Source organism: Rhea americana, unplaced genomic scaffold, assembly GCF_003343005.1.
Source record: "Rhea americana isolate MKP2758 unplaced genomic scaffold, rheAme1 scaffold_99, whole genome shotgun sequence".
In the NCBI taxonomy this organism is placed as follows: domain Eukaryota; kingdom Metazoa; phylum Chordata; class Aves; order Rheiformes; family Rheidae; genus Rhea; species Rhea americana.
In genome coordinates this window covers 322,492-345,714 of record NW_028187188.1, presented here as the reverse complement: position 1 = coordinate 345,714, position 23,223 = coordinate 322,492, and the positions used below count along the sequence as shown (strand labels likewise).

The window sequence follows — 23,223 nt, the reverse complement described above, 5'->3', positions numbered from 1 at the left end:
AAATGGTAGGTGGGGCCAGCATACTGATACCTTCTAGTGRTTTTAAGCACCTAAGGTTACAAACACTTCAGGCATTCTTAAGTGTGATGGAGAAGCCAGGAGGTAAACACTGTGGTTTTTCGGTTGACTTATAGGGGGTATGATTAACGCTATTAGCCACGGCCTCAAGTAGTTTCACAATGTAATTGCCTTATGCTGTGTAATATGTAAGAATGCAACGTGGGTAACTTAAATTGATGTTATTTGCCTGTGGTTGTAGCATTATCAAGTTATCACTGCTGTAGCCTATTGGTTCTATAGTATTCTGAGATCTTACACCTCATACCATAAAGTGAAAAATAAGTGATTTTTGTATAGCGTAGGGCTTTCATTTGCTTTAGGGATACTCATCTTCAGTTTATTCACTGTTAATTTATTGTTAATCTACTTTAAAACAAGTGTGTATTATATAATGTTTTTTCTTTCCTAGAGAGCTGCAGATGCTATAAAAATCTGCAGAAAGGTGGATGGCCCTTCTATTCCTTCTCCATGTCAGGCTTTTGGATATGAGGAAGCTGAGGATGGCACTCTTATAAAACTATACCCACCTCAGGGAGACCTAACRTTAGGCCCAGCTTACTATCAACCACTCTTTGTAAGTAACTTTTAATGACTGTCATGTCATTGAAGATAATAAAATAATATTCTTCTGAAGTTGCCCTGTTATATTTTCTCCCAGAATAAAAWAAAAAAAAAAAGAGAACAGGTGTCACTATATTCCTGGCTATAAAAAGAAATGCTGTGATGGATATGGACACAAGTCTAAAAGTCTTGAGTAGTACCTGCTTCTGTATTTATTTTGACTAAAAGACTACAAAAAAACCTGTAGCTAAGAAAGCAAGCTACTGTTGCTTTCTCTCTTTGGACAGAAAGAGAATGCAATAGCAGACAATAATTCTGCAAGCAGTACTAAAGAGGCTTAGTGTGTAAAGGTTGAACTGAACTGAATTTTGTAAGCTGAATAAACCCTTTCTGTGGTGACTAGTTGGTTTGTGAAATATTTTAACCTTTCTGTTTAGATAAGTTCTGTTCTKTTCTTTTGTTGTTAAGATAATTTCTCCTGTAAGTAGGAAGACTCTACTTCCTCAGTAGATATACAGGCTGACTGAAATGAAATCTGAGACCTGAACTACTTTATTTATTAAATAAGCTAACTGGATGGATGCCTGGTGATGCCCAGTTAGACACTGTAAGACTGGTCTTCATACTGATAATTTTGGCAAAAAATTTTTGGGCTTGTATTCAAATACTACGAAATACTTTTTTTTTTTTTTTTTTTTTTTTTTTTTTATTTTAACTTTTTTTTTTTAAACTTTTTAGTTTCAAGTAATTGAGTCCACTATTTCTGAACCTGAAGATTTCTTCTCATTCTTCTTTTGTTACTGACTGTTAGGGAAACTTTATCCATTCTCATGGATTTCTCATGGTTTCTTATCTCCCTGTGATGGGTAACCTACATGAAGAATACTCATCTACTACTTGTTACCCTGTTAGGTTAAGCAAGATGTCTCTGAGCTGTGCCTCAATCTTGACTAATATAACCCTCATGGTGCTCAATGTGCATCAKTGTCATTCCACAGAATAGAGTCTCTAGGTTTTCAGTTTACCTTTTAAATATTTCTAGGGAGATGCATTAAGACATCCATCCTACATTAAAACTACATTAAAAATAATGTTAGTGGATAAAAGTGAAATGCTTGAATCAGAGATCACAGGAATAGGGATGTCTGTATGACAGTTTGATACAACTGTATATGTGTTGCTTTTGCAGTCATTACTTGAACACCTTTGACACAGCAGTCCGTTTTATAGAATGCTCACGCTGAATATTGGTACAGGTAGACTTAAAAAATACCAATTCAATTCTTTGTTAACTAAGTCTAGGGGGCATGTAACAATTGAAGTTGTGATATTGGCCATTTATCTTATTAGCGTTTCAGAAGTAAAATTAGCTAAACTAAATAATTACCACTTTTCAATGTGATTTTAAATACATTAGGAAAACATTAAGAGACTCCTAAAAGCAAGGTACAATATTGTGGGGGTCATAAGCAAGAAAACTAATTATACTTAATGATTTTTTTTTTTTTGTGTCTCAGAATTTTGCTGTAGATTGGAAGAATATGATTCCAATGTATTAGGAGTCCTGAATACTGTATTAAAAATACATCGTACACATATTTTACTTTTGTTTGCAAATATTAATATTCTAGATATATTTCATTCTTTCTTCGTCCAATATTGATTCTTAACTATAAGTCACAARGGAAAGAGATTCTTCTCCCTTACTACCTTCCGTAAGAGGTTATGTAATATAGATTCTGTTTTAAAGTCATGCAGTTCTTTGATAGTGCTTTCTATGCTACAGGGGCAACTATATGCAGAAAACACTTGGAAGTTTCAGTATTTCATCTAAGATTTTGGTATGTGAGACCTATTGCATCACAGACATACCTGAATTCCTCCTTTGAATCTATTTTCTTAAAATTTTATTATGTTAGAAAAATAGTGACTAAAATAAGCTTTGATTGCTCTGCTGTTTTCCAGATCTTAAAAAGTTGTGGTATTATTTGTATTTTTTTCAAAAGTGTCAGATATTACAGTAAAATATGGCAATTTTAGCATTTAAAAAGTAAGACTCCTACCCCCAGTCAATAGTGTCTGGTAAAGAAATATGCCAGACTTACTACTGAGCATTTGTTATTGGCTGCAACGTTTCAATATCCTGATTCTAAAATTTATCTCCTTGCAACTCTCTACATTTTCCTCTCTAATTAAAATGGTATCATTGTAGGTTAGGATGGTGGTGTATTAATGTTTTGTTCAAAAGATGCTTGGATTTTAATTATGTCTTGTGCTAACAATATAGTTGACGTGTCTAGATCAGTCTGCTGCAAAAAATGCTAATTGGAAAGTATATCAATTACCAGTTACTCTGAAGTTTTTTTTGAAGTCTTTTTGCCCTAGCTTAACTTACTGCTTATTCAAAACATTAATTCAGTGTTTTTTTTTTTTTTTTAAAAAAAATTTTCAGTCAATTGTATCACTTCTAGAACTGAAAGGATATCAAGTTTGCCTTGCAAAGAAAGATGCTCTTTTTAACTGAGATGACTAGGAGTTCTACTTTAATTCATTAATACTTCAATTAAAGTTTCTACTTTAATTGAGATGACTAGGAGTTCTACTTTAAATCCATTCTGAGACAAGACATTCAAATTCAATAAGACATGCATTACTTCTTTTTTTCTTTTCTGTTTGAGATCTAAATTTTTAGCGTATTGTGATAAACAGTGGGCTTTTTAATGTTTCTGTTGTATCTTCTCAAAGAAATTATAGATTAAAAATATTTATTTGAAAAACCTCATTAGCTAATGTTCACTGTTCCTTATTACAGATGATTCTGAAGTATCAGCACCAGCTATATCTAGCATTTATGAAGCAGGGCACATCTGAGCAATACTAATTGCATAGTGTGAATTACAGTTCACAATCAACCAAAATAAAGAGGAGAATAATTAATCACTTATTTTTGGATACTGTTTTTTCCCATGGAATTATTTTCTCAAGACTTGCTTTAGGGGGCAGCAGAGTCATTCGGTTGAGCCAATTTGCAACCATTTCTAAGTATTTCATGCTATCACTGCACTATTTAACATTGTTTGGAATCACATTTTCTGTGGACACATTGGATTGCTGTTGCAAAGCCCAAAGCAGTACATTGTATTTTTAAAGCGCTGAATAAGCAAATGTGAATAATCTTTAGTTATGCGAATGAAGAATCTGTGTATTATTATAGTTATGCAAGTGAAGAACTAAAGCAAGAAGATTGAGTGGTATACTGAAAAGGAATTTCAATCTGAAATAAGTTTTTGATTTTGAGATTTAGACTATTTCAGATAACATTTTAGCTATCTGTATGTTTAATCTTTCAGGGAGGGAGGGACAAAAAACAAGGAAAACTGATAGAACGTGCAATACAAACTTTTGTTCAAAATATGCAGTTCTTATTCAGAAACAATYTTTGAATTATAGATTTAACAGATGGATTAAAAATACAACTTTTTATGAGAATTTAAGATAGCTGTGTTTTAAAGAATGATGACCATTTTTAAGCACTATCAAAATCTAACYACTGGAATATTTTGTTTTCTACTCTGGCGTGCGAATGCAAAGAAGTTAAGAACTTTTGGGTGAGAATACTGTGTGGATGCAGATTGCTTTGTAAATACCAACTATTACTATTATTTTAGCATAAACATTACTGAATATTAGTACCATTGAGCTTAAGGAAACTGTCAGAAGAACAGGCGATTTTTAGCAGATCTTGAATCCTGGAGAATGTTTGGTATCTTGATCCTGATATTGTCAAGTGTTTTCACCATGACAATCTTCCATTTAATGTATGGACAAGATTTGCAACTTCTGGGGTAATTATTCTGTGTAGAAGGCCGGCCACTAAATCATAAATCTGTAGGAACTTTGGAAGTTGATTTATCAACTACATTTAAATCTAAGTTCTTGAAAAAATAAGAATTTTAAGGACAAAGAGGAGCTTTGTTTCTGTCTATAAAAGGAAATAACAAATGCCCTTGTGCCAACAGGCGGGCATCTTTCCATAATGTAATTGGTAGTCTGTGTTTCAGGAACTATAACTTCAGCAAAGGATTTAATTGGCTTAGTACTTTCTTAGTCAAGCTCTTACTACAGATCATTTAAGCGGTCATTACTTTATCTCTAACTACCATTCCTTCTTATAAATAGAATATAGACATGCTACCGTATGGCACTGTTCTGGGTTTGTGTGTGTGTTTTATTAATGATTTGGTTTTAAACTTGAATACAGGATAGAAATACTGGTTGCAGTTTACAATCATACTTTTAAACTAGTCAAAAATAAGGGTTAGAGTTTGGTTAGAGTAAGGGGAAGAATTTTAAGTGATTCTTTGGAGCCTGTTCATCCACATGCTCAACTTCTTGTACTGAGTCTGTCAGTTGCTTATAATAATAATAAAAATACTGCTTTTCTTGATACGTTTGTGATTCTGTCTTGGGTAGAGATAATGGTTCCTAAATTCTTTGTTGTCTTCCTATGGATATAGTTTTCAGATAAGCAATGAATTTCCAAGGCATAGTCTCATTGTCAAACAAAAATAGGACTTGTTCTGGCAAAGGACTTAGGTATATATTTAACTATTAATTTGCAACTATTGCATTTAACTGCAGTAGGACTTCTTCCATATTTCAAACTAAACGCATACTGAAGTGTTGTAGTGGATTGATGCCCATATGTAGTGCCCAGGAAAAGCAACAAATTTGAAGTGTATTACTGAGCTAGACCCTCTGATACAGACAGAGATTGGCAAAGTCTTCTATTAAAAAGATTGAAATCATGTTTATAATGCAGATATTTTAGCTGTTTAAACATATGCACCCTAAATATCACAGAGTTGGTTTAAAAAGACAGCTGTTCATTTTCAGTTGCTCTTTTGGCAAGTCTTGATGTGTTATGCTAGGTTTGCAGTTGATTCAGAAATGTGTATCAGGCTATTTTATCAGGCKGGGACCTACCTGCAGAGTTAGGGCTGCTTGCCCATGAAGTACAAATTGGAGAGAGAGCTAGAAGAGGTGAAGAATTACAGTGGCACAAACTGAGAAAAAAAATGTTGGAACAGAGCAGTAGTATGAAGAGGTCTGTGCTGAGAGGCGTTCCTTTCATTTAAATATCTTAATCTCCTAATATAATTCTTAGAGAGCTTGTGACATTAGTAGCTTGTATTAGGACCCCCCCTCCAAATGTATGCAAATGAAGCTGTTTTTAAAAAAGTGTTTTATTAGAAAAGGATTTTAAAAAAACAGCCATTGACTGTTTTATACTAGAGATTAGTCAGATGATTGTAAGGGCAATATAAGCACTGTGTGTATGTAATACAGCTGCATTCATTTTCAGGCAACCAGATCTTGGGTTTAAGTCAAGCTGTTTTATCAATGCACATAAAGTTTCAGGTAATTTTTCYGAATGTGAAAGATATATCCTTTTAAATCAGCATGTGTAATCTGCTTTACGAAGTTGGATATTCAAACGAAGAGTACTGCTGGAGTCTGACACTGACATATTAGCTAATGTTGGTTACATGCTGGGAGCTACCTGTGTGCTGTAACACTGGAAGGCAGTCCATTAGTGCCTGAATTAATGCACTCAGGGACTTTTAATTCTTCATGGAATCTATTTCCATATTTAATTATGGGGAAGTCATAGAAAAAAGTTACAAAGCACCTTCTTCATCCATTTCGTTGTCAACGGGAGTGGCGATTAGTAATTCTTCTTCAAGTTATATTGCAGCGTTCACTTAAAATAATGCAGCTCCTTGCTGAGCTTGCTCCAATTAAGCCATATTTTATTTGCTAATGACTTACCAAGTTGACAATGACCTTGAAGTTGGTATTGTCAACACTTCTTGGCATAAAGAGCTAGGTGATTTAGAGTTATTAAGAGTGCATCAATTTATTCTTTAGTCTTGGTCAGTATTTTCAAAAAGCTTTTAAATTCCATTAGATAGGATACTTTACCTGAGTAATGTACAGGTTAGTAAGTTAAGTAACAGTCACTTTTTATTATTTTTACTGCAGACTTTAAATGGGAGTGTGTGTGTGTGTATATATATAAATAAGTCAATGTTACTATTCTTGAGTTTGAAAAAGTGTATTGGTTCATCTGCTTCATCTTTAAAACTGAATAGCTTTAGTCACTATAAATGCAATTTGTTACTGTCACATTTCTATTGGTCATAAATGACTTGTATAAATGTATTTATATATATTTAGATATTGAGTTTCAGTAGCTTAGAAGTTATACTTTATCGTCTGGCGGAAAAGCATCAATTTAACAGAAAACATGATTTAGTTCACCATATATAAAACAATAGTATAATTGAACAGAATAAGTTGCTGATTTTTTTATGAATCCTTGATCATTTAGGATGAGGGAAGATGAATAATAAAATTCTCTCTCTCTCTCTCTCTCTATATATATATATAGTGCATAACTGTTTATTACCTCATATTTGTGTCTTAATAATAACACATAACCCATATGCCATTAGATACAATTGAAAGGGGGCTAGTTTTTGAACGTTTTAGGCAATCAAAATTATCTTTAGGACAAATGACTGTTGTAAGGAACTCTGTCATTAAATAGATTTCTTTACTTTTCAGTTTGTTATTTTTTAATCATATTTTTCCTCCTGAAAACTGATGTTGCATGTTTTTTTTAATCCAGATGCACTCTTCATATATAGTTACATTGTCACTTCATGCTTATTTGCTGTTGGAGCTTACTCACTGAATGCCATTAAAAAAAAAAAAATCAAACTGCCATCTTAGTCCTCAGTCAGATGTTTTGAGAAGCTACTCCTTTTGTTTTGCCTTCAAGAAATGAGTCAATATGCCATAAAAATTGACTTTAATGGAGCCATCGTGATGTGCATTTACCATAACTGAGAAACCATATGATAAAATTGCTGTAACCTGTTTCTTTCTTAAACCTACATTTCTGTTCTCAGTCTCTACAGTATATTTAAGAGAGTGTTACATGGCTTCTGGGCTATAGACTGTGAAGGCCCTAGGATACTCACAATTATTGAAATGTTGAATAACAGTAGACAGTATTACCTGAAGCCATCATAGACACCAGTCTTAGTAAATAGGAAGCACAGATTTCAGTTAAAAAAGATATTTGACCATGTGCATAAATTATAAATATACAAATGAATTTCATCTCTTTAAGCTAAAAAGAAAAAAAAAAGACTTTTAAAATTACTTTTCCAATTTTGCAGTAAACAGTAAATCAAGTGCTGAACATTCTTCTGTAGATGCTAAAATATGGGTAGAAGTGCCAATCATTGGTAAACTACTGGATGATGTATYCCTATAGTAATGTATTGTTTTTCTGCCTAATTAGTGTTATTTAGAAATACATGTTTGTCTGAAATACAAATTATTGGGACAAATGATTTTCTCTAAAACTGCATAGTATGACTAATATTTTAAAAGCAAAGAATACTTTTAATGTTTTGTTCCTTTTTGGGGGACTTCAAATTTTCAGTGCAAAATCCTGACGACTCAGTGCAATCAGCAGTGATGCTTGAAGTTGCTCATAGTTTTCAGATGTTTTTCAGTAATATGAAACTCACTGCCCTGTAAGTCGGGAACATCTGAAGAAAGGAAAATTTGCGTAGAATAGGAGATAATGACTATATTTTTTACCTTTTTTTGGATTTGCAAAACTTTTTCTGTGCCATAATATTAATTTGCTTCTGTGATAATGAAAAGTGTACACTTCCACGAGGTATAAAATGTTTAATATGTCTAATATTTTTCTAAATACACTATTGTTGTACTGCGTGATGTTYGTTTACTTGCCCAGTGTTGTCTTCAGAAAAGAGAAGCAAAAATATGTAGATTAAATCATCTCATTGGTAAGAAGACAATCTGCACATTTTTATTCTCAATTGGCTTTTGTATTTTTAGATTGTGCTATGAGTTATTTTATCTCCTTGCTTGAGACCCACAAGCAGACTTTTTTTTACAGCTGACTTCCCTCTCGATGGGATTCAATTTGGAGTTCATTTTACCGTTCCAGTTGCCAAAGAAATTAAGTCTGACTGATGTGAGGCTACTATTTGCTCGACATTTTCACAGATCATATAGGAGATGTTGGAGATTAGGGCCATTCAACTCTTGGAGACATGTGCCAGTGTGGTTTGAATGTATAAGACTCTTCCTGCCATGAGAAGGGTCTGTTCCATCAATAATATCATCCCACTGATTTATTAGTATGATATTAAAAAGTAGATACTTCCACAGAATTAACAAAATAAAAAACGAAATGTGCTTATTCTTATTATAGAGTTCAAAATAAATTAGATTCCTAGAGATCTAATCTTTCACAATTTATTTTTTAAAAAATTATTCTGTACATATCTAGCCTATTTCTTCCATTATATATAAAAACTGATGCCTTGCAGAAGCCACTTGATGGTGCTATAACCCTTTTACTCTGAAAATTAACTTTTGTGTCTTTGGGAATGATGGTATATTGACCACAGAGAGAAAAGACRTGCTAGAAAACATGGAAAAATCTCTGTGGATTATGTTAGTGTGTTTGGGATTAGTGACTGAAATTTTAGATACCTAATGTATTTGCTGAACTTGTGGCTTGTTGATCTTGAAATACACGTTTATGAGCCTTATTGCTTCTGTTTTTGTTATGTGTATTTAGCATGGTTTTGATTCTTTAGGTAAGTAATAATTGAATTGGGATAGTAATCCTAGATAAGTGCGGTAAAATATACCTGGTTAATAAGAACAACTCTGCCTGAAATCTGAGCTATTTTTCATGGATTTCCTTGTACCATCCTAGGAGAAGCAACTTTTGCTGGGAAACAGGCATATCCCAGTCAATTCTTCATCAGAGTCTGACTTGCATCTTTTTATTGTAAAAATATACTTCTTGAGAGTGGGGATTTTCAATGAACTTTCTTGATTAAAGTACTCTTATTACTAGGTTTCGTACTAATCCCTCTAAGCTCTGCTGCAAGTTCCAGTAGCTTAGTTTGTATTTATGCACGATTTTTACTAATGCTAAAATGTGACCTTTAATAGTCTAGACTGACTATCAGATGTATGCACACAGTTGATTATGAAGCTGAAAAGTCAGTAATCRGATGAAAACAAATATTTCTATGTATCTTTGTGAACCAAAGTACTTTTGTGAGGCAGTGTGTTTTATCTACTTTAGTAWATTTCTTTTAGCCATTGACAACTCATGACTATGTATTCATGTTTGAAACCAACAATTTAGGCTCAAACCTCTGTGTGTGAGGAGGGGAGGAGGGGAAGGGTATGACATCAGTAGTAGAACAAAATGATGCTGTGTGAACATAAAATTTGAAATTTTTTGATATACCTCATGTGAAATGGAACTGTTGCCTCTGGTCTAGCTTCCGTAAAACCTGTTGAATAGAATATTCAACRTAGACATAGATTTTGACAACCAGGAAATGAATATGTAGGTGTGTACAAACAGTGTAATTGGACAGATGAGTGGTCCATTGAGTAGGATCATAGTACTGAAGGCTGTGACTGCTTGAGGTGGAATATGATAACCTAAGTTTTGTGACATATGGCAGGCATTCTTATGCATTCTGTTCCATACTATTAGTCCATATAGTTTGGAGATAAATTATTAATCAGTTATTTCTTCCCTATGTCAGTTATCAGTGCATCTCTGGGAGATATATCTACGCTCTGCTTGGTGTGTTGTGTATGACTTAAACAGCAGCTTTGAGCAGGAACTAAAATGAAAAAATCTAGCTTGAATAAATGTGGAAAAACTGAAAAATTGTTTCTACAGTGAAATATGCTGTCTGGAATCACAAGCTGCCTACCTGCTGATTGCACTAGTGTTGACTGGAGTCAATATTCTTGAAGCTCTATTAGTTGATAACTGAAGTTATTGTTCTCAGCAGTTTCAGCATTACCCATCACAGCACCATTAGTGAAACAGACTGATGTTAGCAGGAAAATTGGTAGTTTCACGATTGCCATTTACAAAGAACAATGAAACTGGAGGGAATTGTGTAAATGAAATGAAAACCTGCTTGGAGGGCTTTGAAATATAATGAAATTAAACCACTGTGTGATTTACAGTGCAACTGTAGGGTATATAGCAAGCTATGCACATACCAGATTTGCTACAGTGTATAAATGCTTAAGCTTTTTATTATGTATATTTATAGCATTATAAATATTTTTGGCTAGTTGATATTATGTATTTTAGCTTGTACTCTATAAAGAGGGCAAATATGTGGCCAAAATATTGAAAATACTCTTCAACTTATATATATGAATAAATATATATAGATATATATTATCATATGTTTTTTCCCCCCTTACATCAGGATGTTAATTATTCTACTCTGAAATATAAAGGAATACATTTTGGTAATTTAACTGGAAGACGCTGTGAATTTAAACCTCCAGAAGGGCCAGGACCTGGGCAATATGACTTAACTCAGTAAGTAACAATATGCCAGAACATTTTATTTTATTTTTAGCTGGTGATTCCAAAATAGTTGTTTGTTCTTTAAAATTAGTTTTGTTATATCATTTAGTTTTATTTAAAATATGTTAGTGTATTTTGGATATATTTTATAGTAATGTTTTTAACCTTTCTGTTTGCGGTAGGTATTCAGGCTCATTTGCTGTTATTGAGTTTGTGTACTTCATGAAGGCTTCCCTTTCACGTATGCAGACAGTTTTACTTGTTTCACTGGAAACTTAAACCTTGTGGTTATTAATTTTGTTGTGGTTTCAGAGCAGTCAACATGATTTTAAAATCATGAAAGCCAATTTACTTTATACTTGATGGCTTTTAAAAGTACAAACTACTTTCAGTAACTTGGCTGAGCTTTTGACTGATCATTCAGGCTGGTCTTCTGCTGTACTTGATAGTCTTTTTTGCACTTTGGAATGGGCCGTTCCTGTGCCTTGAGGAGGGTGTTCTTGAATGTCGGCTCACTTACCTCTCCTGAGCTCCTCTGCCCTTCAGAGCCATGTCCTATGGGATATTGCTAAGCAGATCCATGAGCAAGTCAAAGCTAAGGGAGGTGCTCTGCTGGACCTGTTACTGATGAACATAGAGGAATTTGTGGGRGAATGTGAAGGCTGAAGTGATATTGTAGAGGATATAGGGAAGATGTAGGGAAAGCACCTTTTTCATAGCAGAGCTTATAGCCTTGTTATAAGGAAGGAATTGTACGGAATTCATGTCTGTAAATTTCTGTGAAAGTGCGTATTAAGGTATTAAAGATTATATATTTCTACTACTCTAGAAGTGCTCATTAAGATACTATAAAAAGGTAAGTATCACCATTTCTTCYTCTTCTGTGTCTTAGGAGTACAAATGACTGGCTCTTATTTCTCTTAAAAACAAAAAAACTGACTTCAGGTTTCGGATTGTGCATCTGAGTTTCATACTTTGTGGTGAAAAGGGAAGATAGTATGAAAAGTTTAGGAAAGACGGGATTTTTAAAACCTTCTTCAATGACTCTGTTGGCTGGATTAAGGAGCAGTGTGGTCAATCTCCTGCCATTGTGAGTTGTGTTTGTAGGTGCGGAATGCCCTATGCCCATTAAAAAAAGACACCAAAGCACATAGTCTTGAAATTTACAGACCAGAGCTATGACATGAGTATAGACTGCAAAGTCTTGCCAGTTTGAATCTTTGCCTTACCGTAAATGCCTAAATCATGTATTCCTGGTATAGGCTTTTAAGCCCCAGAGGTCCTCTTAACAATTTTATTCTTTGATACCTACTTAATCCTACTTCTGAAGATAAGAGATTCTAGGTAATGTTACTTAAGTATTGATGTCTGTGTCTGAGCAGAGATGGGCTTGTATGTATATTTCAGAGGCCCAAGTCTAAAGAGTTTGGAAATAAAGTTAAAAATAAAAATTACTTATACCTATGCATTTAAATAATCTACTGATTGTGGCCTTAGTTTTCAGACTGCTGTTTTCAGTAACGTTTTTTTTATATGAGGCAGAGAGAAGTACTTTAATATGTGCCTTATCTGCAGGTTGATTGGTCTTAATTTGCTGTTCAAGTGTCTCTGATTTAAATCCTTTCCAGGCTTTTCCCCAGACTTACTAGAATGTCATTTGGAGTAGTCATAAAAAAATATTTGTATATTTAAAGTGATTTCCTTTAAAATCGTTTCCCTTAAAACTAAATAATAAAGGCTCTTCAGAGAGTTGCTGCTACCAAGAGAGTTTGCTATTTTAAAAAAAGCTTGTGATATAGATGAATCTGTTTTGGCTAATTTAAGTGTTAAGGCCTGAATTAGAGTAAGGACCTCATAACTCACTTAAAGTTTTGTTATATGTGCATTTCAGTAACGTATCTCAGAAATCCTGTGTTCTCTTGTCTTTGCATGCTTTTTATTTTTTTCTTCATTGAGTGATTTTTAGTCATTCTATGATAACAACTACATGGTTTTGCCATTATTGAAACATGACTTGTGTTGTTTCTTTGGGCTCACAGTGTATTTGTAGAATATGGTGAGACCTCTCCCATTAAATAGTAATCTAAGCTTTTATTAGTTATTGCAAACAGCGACTGTTTGTAACTGAGGAATATATTTTTCACTAACTGTATTTAGATAGGCATTTAAAAATGAAGACTCATAAATCTTTCCTTTAATTTTCTAAAGGGAAGTGGCACTGCGTTACGAAAATGTCAACATCAAAAATGAAGACAAGAAAAGATATGACCTCTTTATCCCACGGTATCATGAAGTAATAGAATTACAGGAAGAAAAGAAGGTAATGCCACTTCAGCTTTTTCCTACTGCTTAAAAAGTAATTTATACCTGCAGCTCAGGTATGAAGTTCTTATATGCAGGATGAAAAAACACTGCAATTTATGCTGAAAATGAACAAAAAACAGTTAACAAACAAAAAATTTGCTCTTCTGTTTTACTGTAAATCAGGTAAAATAATTTAAGAGCATAAGCTCTTAATTGTGAGGCTGAGAGTATTTTCACAATTTTTTTTTGGAATGGTGCATCAAAATTGAATGATTTATAGACATAATTCATCTCAGAATTCATCAAGGTCCAATAAATATACCTTAAAATACATCTAGAAGAAATTATCCGTGCTGTTGTCTTGATTTCCCTTTAAAATATGTTTTAGACTGGAAAATGTACATTTTGGTTATTTTTGTACTACGTGGCAGCATATTGGAGTTTTAGGAGTGCATGCTGAGAGAAAGTTAGAAACAGACACATTAATTCCTTATTTTTTTCTCTTAATTAAATGCTTTATTTTTGTACATGTTTATTTTTTTGAGATTACTTTTAAAAAACGTTATATCATCAACTCCAACTGCATTTTTTCCTTGGAGTTTTTCATGTCTCCTGAAAAATTTATTTCTGGGATAAATCCCATGTTAGAGAAAATCCTCTTCTGTTCTTTTCAACTGTTCTGTTCTTTTCAACTGTTCTGCTTTCACTCTGCCACTATAAAGAATTGTAAGGTAAAAGAGCTAGAAACCACTAAGTTTGAAGGGATCAGTTATAGGAGAACAAGCAGCATCATTTTACAAAATTCTGAGCAGTAAAGGTAACAAGTTGGATTTTCATTACAGAATGGATAGTCATTAATAAGAGCAGAAAGACAGTAACAACTACAGCTTTGAAAGTAAAAAGCAAATAATTTTGTGTGGGTGGAAGGTTTTGTGCAGGTTCAAAGGACATAAATTTATGTGCAACTCTGCTGTGGTATTTCTTAAAGATGGAATTTGAAAATGTTTATACGTAGATTCAAAGTTGAGAGGAAAATACATTTATTTTTAATACAAGACCTTTCAACTTTAAGCCTGTTACAACTAAGACTGTTGTATCACTGTGCAGAACTCTCGCAGCTACTTGTTAGCTTTTGCAAGTTTATGTTACACTATCTGATGAGGTCTCTTGACAGAATGGGGTTTTATTGCAAAGATTTATTGTGAACTATCATTTCTTTCTTGGGATCCTCTCAGACTATAATTAATGGGGAAATTAATACCTTATCTCATGCAAAGGKCATAAGACCAAGCAGTGACATGAATGGGTGGAACTGCATTAATGGGGGATAGCTGTTTTCTTGGCATATGATCAGACATATGCCATGCTAAGAGATCTTAATATAAGGTTAGGCCTATTTAGCTCTTCTATACTTCATTTCTCTGCCCTGATAAACTAGTCCATTTTTCCCTAAGTATGTAGAGCTGTCCTTGACATAAAAGAAAGACAGAAAAAATCATATGAAGGGATATGCAGGAGGGAGTATGAAAGAGCAGAGATGAGAGGATGAGTGCTTTTGTTGAGAAAAAAGCAATACAGGAGACTAGGTAGATCCAGGAAAGAGGGAAGAATTGATGGATGTAGGCAGGAAATGGTACCAAAAAAAAAAAAAAAAAAGATAACTGGGTTTGTGCATATAGGTAGAGGAAGAGAATGTATTTTTTCTATCTGGATTTAAGGTTAAATAAAAAATGGCAAAGGAATATTGCTTCATATTTTCAGATTACAGGAAATCTCATGGCAGTGTTCTTTATTCTATATGTAGTCATGTGAGCAATCAGCAGATCTCAGTCCTTTGTTTTGAGGCTTAATGTGGTAACTGTAAATACTAATCATGCAACCAAACTTAACACTGAGTTTTGGTACTGGATTTGCTGGTGTCCAGGAAAGAGAAAACGCTAATTTGTGCTTTTCCTAAAGTCAAGGTGTTCATGATGTTTATCCTCCTATGGATCCACAGATTTCTGGTAAGACTTGAGGTTACAATGAAGCATTTTTATTAGAACGGCAACAGAGCAATGACTTGGTCTCTCTACACTATTCCCCCCCGCCAAGCTTGTAGAATTTCATATCAATGAGTCTGTAGGCTCTCTGTCAAATTTGGTTAAGACTGATGAACAGGTTCAAAATTATTACAGAAGGATGGCTGGACTTGCACACTTACAAGAGAAAGCATGTCCTGGTGATCAAACCGCAAACTGGAATATTTTAATGATCAGTGCATTCTGTTTTAGGATGACAAATTTTGAAATGTAATTGCATGCTTATTACAGTCGTGTCCCCCCCCGGGAAAGACATAGGTTTTGTAAGTTTCATCTTGTCTAATATTAGCAGCTTCTTGCAAAAGAGAATTTGCAGATTATTAGATCTTCTGTTTCCTCAGACAAAAAACTGAGACTTATTATTTTCAGTTCTGAAAACGATGGTTAATTGTCTGTGAATCTGAATCTGAAAAGGTAACTTGCACTGCAGTTTTTCTGTGTATATAGTAGGCAAAACTGCAATTGACACCCTGACAGAGCAGGCATAAATTCTCCTATATTTAATAGGAATCTGTTGCTTATATAAAGGTAAGTCTTGGTGTGTCATTAACTCATTAGTTTTATATGGATTTTTAAAATATGAATGAAAAAGAAGGTGAAATACATAAACAACAACAGTTTACAATTGTAAAATATTATCAAGACTTAAGTTGTAAAAGGCTCTCTCTGATAATACTGAGACTTAAATGTTGTTCCTTGTTACTTTTTGGTTATTGGGACTTTGAGAGTTTTTGACTATGTTATGATTTGATAAGAAAATTGCTCAATTTCTATGAAGCCCAAAAGCTACTTGTATTTTTAGCCTAGAAAAATCATGTAATAATACTCTTTACTTTCCAGATAAATTTTATCCTAAAATGCCCAAACCCCTACAAGTATGAATATATCAAGCCTTGTAAAACAAATATGCAGGGATCATGATCTCCAGTTCATAGTAAAGAATACATAGGTGTAATGAGGTTGTGTTCACTTATTATTCAACAGATGAGCATAGGAAGGACTAAAATCTTTTCTTCTGATAATGATTTCTTCCTTATTTTATTAAACCAACTACTGAGGCAACATATTACTGGTTTAATGTCACTACAGAACTGGTTTTCAATATAMTATTACATGGTATAATTGGTAAAGAATGTTTCTAATTGAGTCAGTTGCAGTATTTAGTATGTTTGGATTGCCTATCTCCAGCTAGTAAAGATGCATCAAAAATTAAATTGGTGGATTCTTGTGTAGTATTTCAAAAACTTTACRTATAATTTTATTACTTCTCAATACGTTTGGATAGAACTGTGACTTTGCTTGTTATAGCTGTATATTAATGAAATTCTGGTAAATCCTGGCAGATAATAACATTATCTGCAGGTTTCACCCCATGGTAACTCAAAATCATAACTTTTTTATTTTTTTAATATATCATATATTTTATTTTTTTCCTTCTCTAGAGAGAGTTCWTCTTCAGGGTTTCCCCACTGCAACGTCTTGACATTTACTCTCTACCTGAATTGACAAATGATTGGATTTGCATCAATACCTTKTTTATAAGTAGCTGGCTTTTGTGGTGCCATCACATTCATATGGAATTGGCAGAATGAGTTCAATATCTACTCATTCCTGTGGCAATCATTATACAAATCYGCTAGCTTGTGGTCTGTGTGAATGGAGTTCAGTGTAAAAATATTCTCCTGCGCTGCTATCAAAATATGCTTTTAAAAAGCTATGAATACTTTAAGGCTTTTGCAACTGTTAAATATTTCCTTTAAATTTTTGGATTTTACTGTTAGTGTCAGTGGCCATGTATGCATAAATTACTATGGATGTTTGGAGCTTTTATGTCACTAGGTGATAAAGCAGAATGAATTTCTCATGTCTTTATTTCAGCTTTTCAGGTTATTTCAGGTCCAAAGAAAAACTTTTTTTGGTTGTTGTTGAGACATATGAAAAGCATCAGTAAAGTGTGTGTATATTAGAGAGTGTGATAGAATTAGCCTGGTAAGACTAATGTCTTACCTGAAATATTTGTCTTTTGCTTTTGAAGCTTAACCCTTTTGGTCATCAATCAGTCAACAGTGGCAGGTAGTGACCATTAGGTGGATTCATTAACACCCTGCAGTCTTCTTGTACAGGGTGACCCACATCTGTCTTCATTAGAAGTTTGCTAGTTGCCAGTAGTGAACAGATGGGTCATTATTGTCTACATTGCCCTCTGGGCATACCTGGAGGACAGGCAAAGTCACCCTGTACAAGACACAGATGCATAGTTTCTTCACAGAAATGGAGCAAAATATTTAAAATAATACTAATAATGTTAGGTGTTATCTTCAGATTAGCCTGTTTATTTTTATTGGTTTTATTTTTATTTATTCTTTTTCATACCATTAAGAACACGAGAGTATGGCTAAAAAGAGACTTGAATTATTTACAAACACTTTATAGAAATATTAATAGTTCAGCATTGTTACCTGTTATACATTAATATTTTTATTCAAACTCTACATGTTGATTTCACCATCTCATTTTCTTCTTTACAAGAAGAATATTTTCTATATATCATTCATCATCCTTTTTGCCAGGAGAAGAAAGTAAAAGCATTTTTCCGTATTGAATCAGCATTGCTGTTAACACTGCAGAGTTTAAATCCTCTTTCACCACCATGGTTGAACATATTTTGAAAAATACTATATGTTAATTATTCACTATAGATTGCCTTCTTTCAAAAACTTCTCTCTAAATTTTGGAATGGTTAAGCATGTATTTGGACTGTAGCAGCATTATAATTGGCCTTCTACTTCAATGCTTCCTAGAAATTTTTTTTAGTCTGAGTTTAATGTAAAGCATTGTTAAATGTGGAGCAAACTAATTTTGGATAGAAAGTCTGGTTATGGAAATAGGTTTTCCACTACCTCATTCTTCAGAATGGAGCACRGGACATATTGTACTGATGGAAAAAGACTTCCCTTCCCCTGACCACTTTGAGAAGTTGTTGGTGAATTCCAGACCTGACCTCCCCCCTAAAATCCTGCTCTTTTTAGTGGTGGTGATGGTTATATCAATATCAACTTTTATTCTATAAGGTAGGAGACCAATATTTGCAACCGTGTGGGTGTTATTTCTTATGGATTTTCTTGTTGTGTGAGAGTTCCTGTAGTTTCCTTTTTTTATAGAGGTACTTAAAATGTATTTTTTTTGAGTTAAATATGCAAGTCAGATTGTTGAATTAAAAAAGAAATATCAAGCTCTTATACCAAATGCTACACAGTTCTGTTGTGCCATTTGAGAATGTGGGAGTTGAATAGCTTGATATAGCAGTGCTAGCCTGGATTTATCTCAGTGGCTTTTTATGCCAGGATTAGCAGAATTCTAAGCATGTCCTTTATTTCAAAAATTATATTCAAAATAGYTTCATAATCATTTTTTCAGTGGTGCTTGAAATTTCAGTCAAGGAAATTTAGTATCAAGGCAATAGCTTGAAAATAATCTGGATGAAATTTCACTTGCAAGGCAAAGTTATATTAGTATYATAGGAAATTAGAACAATCCTTTCTGCAAACTTAAACTGCCTGTTCTTCTGGGACTTTTTTGTCATGTGCGAGTATTTTACGTGATGCCAGCAAGATAGCAGTGGCTTTAGCAATGTCTCTCCATCTCTGTTGTACCTTTGCATTGTTGGTAAGCTCTTTGAGATGAACTTTTCAGAGTTAAACCTTAGTTTTGATTCTGAATTTAAAATTATTTTTTTGAACATATGTCACTGTCACCCCTTCCATAGCTAACATACATGAATAGTTCATGCCTTTGGAAAAGAAAGAAAAAAGGATATAAGGCCTGTGCATGTTTGCTGTCATAGCTTTAATGTGTATTTGTGATGTGATACAACACTTCTCACACTTCCCTTAATTGGAGCTGGCTGAAGGAATTCCTGCCTCTCTTCCCCATTACTCTCCTGTGTATTCAGTATGTTATTGTGCTATGTAACTGCTGGGGTGCAAAATCAAAATTGTAGTTCAGGGGTGGGAAGGAGCAGTGGGAAGGCAAAGCAAGCATATTGTTAATCTCTGTCTTCATGTGAGGAGCAGCAAGTGCTCAGCTCGCTTTCCTCCAAGAGTGTAATGTATGAAGTAGTCTATTTTTAAGCAATCATCACATACTTTTCTATTAGATGTTTGATTGAGATATCTCTTTATTTAAAAAACAAATAAACAAAAACCCCCAAAACATCTTAACTGGCTGTGCTCTCCAATATGATTGGAGGTCATTGAGATAAAGGCAACTTCTTCCACTTCAGTCATCTTTATAGATGAGTAGGAGAAACATTAGAGGTGATTGGTGTCACATCCTCTTTTACTGACTTGAGTCTGTTCAAGTGATAATTTTCTGATTTGTTGCAGTCCATTTGTAACTTGCTGTGTAGCACTCACTTTCTTGAGACAGAAATTTCATCCATCAAATTCCATATATGGAAACACATTTTATATCCTCTAAAGGGTTAATTGAAAACCAAATAGCGTCATTAGCTAATACTTTAGAAGACATCTCTATATCAAATTCAGGAGCAGCATCATTTTTAATGGAATTTGCTTTATTAGGCAAAACTTACCCTTGAGATTAGTATAATTATTATAAAGGGACTTTAGTTTTGCACTGTATTAAACACAGCAGGTTCCAAGTGGATACAAGTTCAACTTTTATTATAAGAAAAAAAAAAACTCCTTTATTATAATAACTAAAGTTAATAACTTTCAGCACGACTTAGCTCTCAACTTCCTGTTAAATGATGGTTCGTACAAAGGACAAGAACTTGTGTTCTTGGGTGTAAACAGTGGTTTCTTTCACTCCCCACCCTGCACCTCGGAGGAAAGYGTAAGGCTGCAATGCCGTAGAAGCTATTTCTTCTCTGTTCACGATTTAGAACGGAGTAATTTTGTCCAGTTCCTTTTTTCAGGATTGAGAGATTTTTCTTTTTCATTTTCTGGATGAACTGGATTTCCTTTACTAGACTTTTGTGAMACTCTTTCAGTAGCAGAATGTTCATTCCATGTGGGTGTGTAAATATACCTTTTGTTTTAAGTGATGTGACATTTGAAGTAGCATTTAAAGGCAAGCATGCTTTGGAACTCGGAATTGTATAGTACTAGTGTTTGCTTGTGCCTGTTTTAGTAATGAACAGAAACTATTATTCTTAGGAACTTGTGACCTTGTCCTCTGGAAAGGTTACATTTTATGTATGAAGAATTGTCTATTATATATATATAAAAAAAATAGCCATCTTTGGTTAAAAACTAGAATACCTTTTGTTATCAGAATAAATTTTATATATTTAGTGAAAAATACCATTAGTGAGGTTGTCAGAAATAATATACTCATGAATGATAAAACCGTAACTTTTGAAGTTTTATGTACAATAGATGAATTGGACAGCAAACAAAATRCATGCTTTCTACTTGCAGCAGAGTTGATTTATGACAGCTAATTCAACTTGGCACATGAAAGGGAACATTAATAGTTTGTCTTGTGAGAAGTGCAATACCTTGCTGCTCTTGCAATATTTTGTAAGGTTTTTTTGGTTGAGATGCATTTTGCTGTTGYGCATAATAAAAAGGTGGCAGAAGCTTGTTGCTTTGACTTAAGGAAAATACTAAAATTTATTGATCCTCTGTTTTTTGAGAAATAGCATACTGTATTAGCATGTTCTATGTATTTACAATTTAGCTTACCCAGCAATAAAATCACATTCAGCACCTATCTAGAGTATTTGCATTTATTTACATTGTTTGCTGAAGCCATTAAAGTAGTCTTGAGAAGCATTCATTTAAGATTGCCCAGGTAACCTCAATATGGCCTTGTTGCAACTATAATTTGTGATACAATTTTTAATTACATGGTGATATATTTTCCACAGGATCTCTCACCTCAGGATGTACAGAATGGGTAGTTTTCACTAAATGAATAGTGTTCGTTTTGTTGGTGTTTTTTCTTTTCTTTCTCCTTCTGTGTGAACTCTGTGCTATACATATTTCACATCTTCTTTGCCATGTTCTGAAGATGAAGGTGATTAATTTCTGTTACAGTGCTAATATTCTGCTGCTCATTGTAGTTTTTTTTTAAAAATCCTTTTACAAGCACAAAATGCATCTTCTTTCACTGACTCYTAGTCATATTCATTCTTGCTACTACTGTCTTCTGTTCATTTTCTGGTAGCTTAACTTACACTTTTTTTCATTCTTAMACCCATCTTTTGTGCCTCTCTAATCTTTGGTTCTTTTGCTCCTCCAAAACTATATGTTTTTTTTATAACAGCTTTTCTTATATAGACCAAAATCGCATGAATGATTTTCTTGCTGCTGTTAAACTATGAATATGTGAAAATGAGTATGCCCTTGTGAAACTTTTGAATGTTAATTAAAAGCACTAACTCCATGTAATGATATGTTAATAGCACTACAAAAAGGACAGTGTTTTTCATTGAAAATACAAACAATTTTGGGTTTAGTACCTGAAAATTGTGTGGTAATTCATACTGAGGAGCAGTAAAATGATGAATAACCACATGTTCAAACACTGAGTTATCCTTCAGTGTTTAATAAGTTGAAAAAATCATATATTTTGTAAATAAATCTGTATCTGACAAATGATAACAGTGATTTTAAGTRGCTATTTGATACAGTTATGTTAGTTATGTGTTTAGATCACTAAAACATTTTTTTTTATGCACAGTGTTTTTAGAATTAACAACAGGATTTACTTTTTTTTAAGGCTACATTTTTCACTTGTATCAAGAGGTTACTTGAAAAACACGTGGGGATTCAGGGGCAAAATAAAGACTTTGTAATGACAGTTGGGATAGTCTGGAGAGCATCAATATTAACAGTAAAATTGTAATGAACATAGTTACTAAAAACTAATACATTATATGTTAATGAATTTTCTAGTGCCTCCCAAATAATAGACTACAGTCATTTTTAGATAGTGATTAGAGACAAGTTATCCAATGGTTTTTGGTTATCTTATACATTGGCATTTATAAGCTTATTCAAGTATCTGTCCRTAAGACCTCTTGGAAAAGATTTTGTCATATAAAAACTCTTTTGTTGTTGCCTAATTTCTTCTATCATCATTTCACCAGGTTCTTTCTTGGATTTTCTAGAGTGACACTAATGGCACTTACATGTTTAGAGAACTATGACTGTCATGTTTGTGTTTGATCTACCTCTAGTCAGTATATATTTATTTATTTTTTTGGTAGAAAAATATACTTCAGATGTTGGTATTCTTGATATATTTGCACTACTGTTACAAGCAGCACTTTACCCATTTTTACCCTTCTGTGTCATGTTATGGTCTGATTCGGACTCCCCCCTCTCAAATGAGGGGGCAAAAAAAGCTTTTTCAGCGTCCTGAAAATTCTTAGGTTTGCATGGAACTGTTTTGTATTTAAATGTTTTCCTGCAGACAAAAAAATGACCTGAATCTGCATAATGACAGTCTGTTTCAGTTCAGGTTCCTTATACATTGAACTTTGGTATAGTATTCTCAAGATGTCTGGTGGACTAGATCGCATCTCTGGCCAGTGATGGAATTGACTAGTCTTGTTTGGTCACCTTCTCCCACTGTCCACTTTCTTATCCTTGAAGTTAGCTATTGTTTGTACTATCCTATTGAGACCATCATATGGGAATCATGTTCTATTTTTTTTTAACTCTGTCCAGATTCAAACTGCTTTTTTTTTTTTTTTTTTTTTTT

The 23,223-nt window shown here is 33.5% G+C and overlaps 1 protein-coding gene across 1 annotated transcript in view; it reads left to right on the top strand.

Moving 5' to 3' along the window:
• The window catches only part of STPG2 (sperm tail PG-rich repeat containing 2), a 94,202-nt gene that overhangs the window by 5,790 nt on the left and 65,189 nt on the right, over positions 1-23,223 (top strand). Inside the window, exons 3-5 of the mRNA XM_085325647.1 lie at positions 470-634; positions 10,998-11,113; positions 13,310-13,421. Coding sequence (XP_085181773.1) covers positions 470-634; positions 10,998-11,113; positions 13,310-13,421 — 393 coding nt within the window. The remainder of the gene's footprint in view (positions 1-469; positions 635-10,997; positions 11,114-13,309; positions 13,422-23,223) is intronic.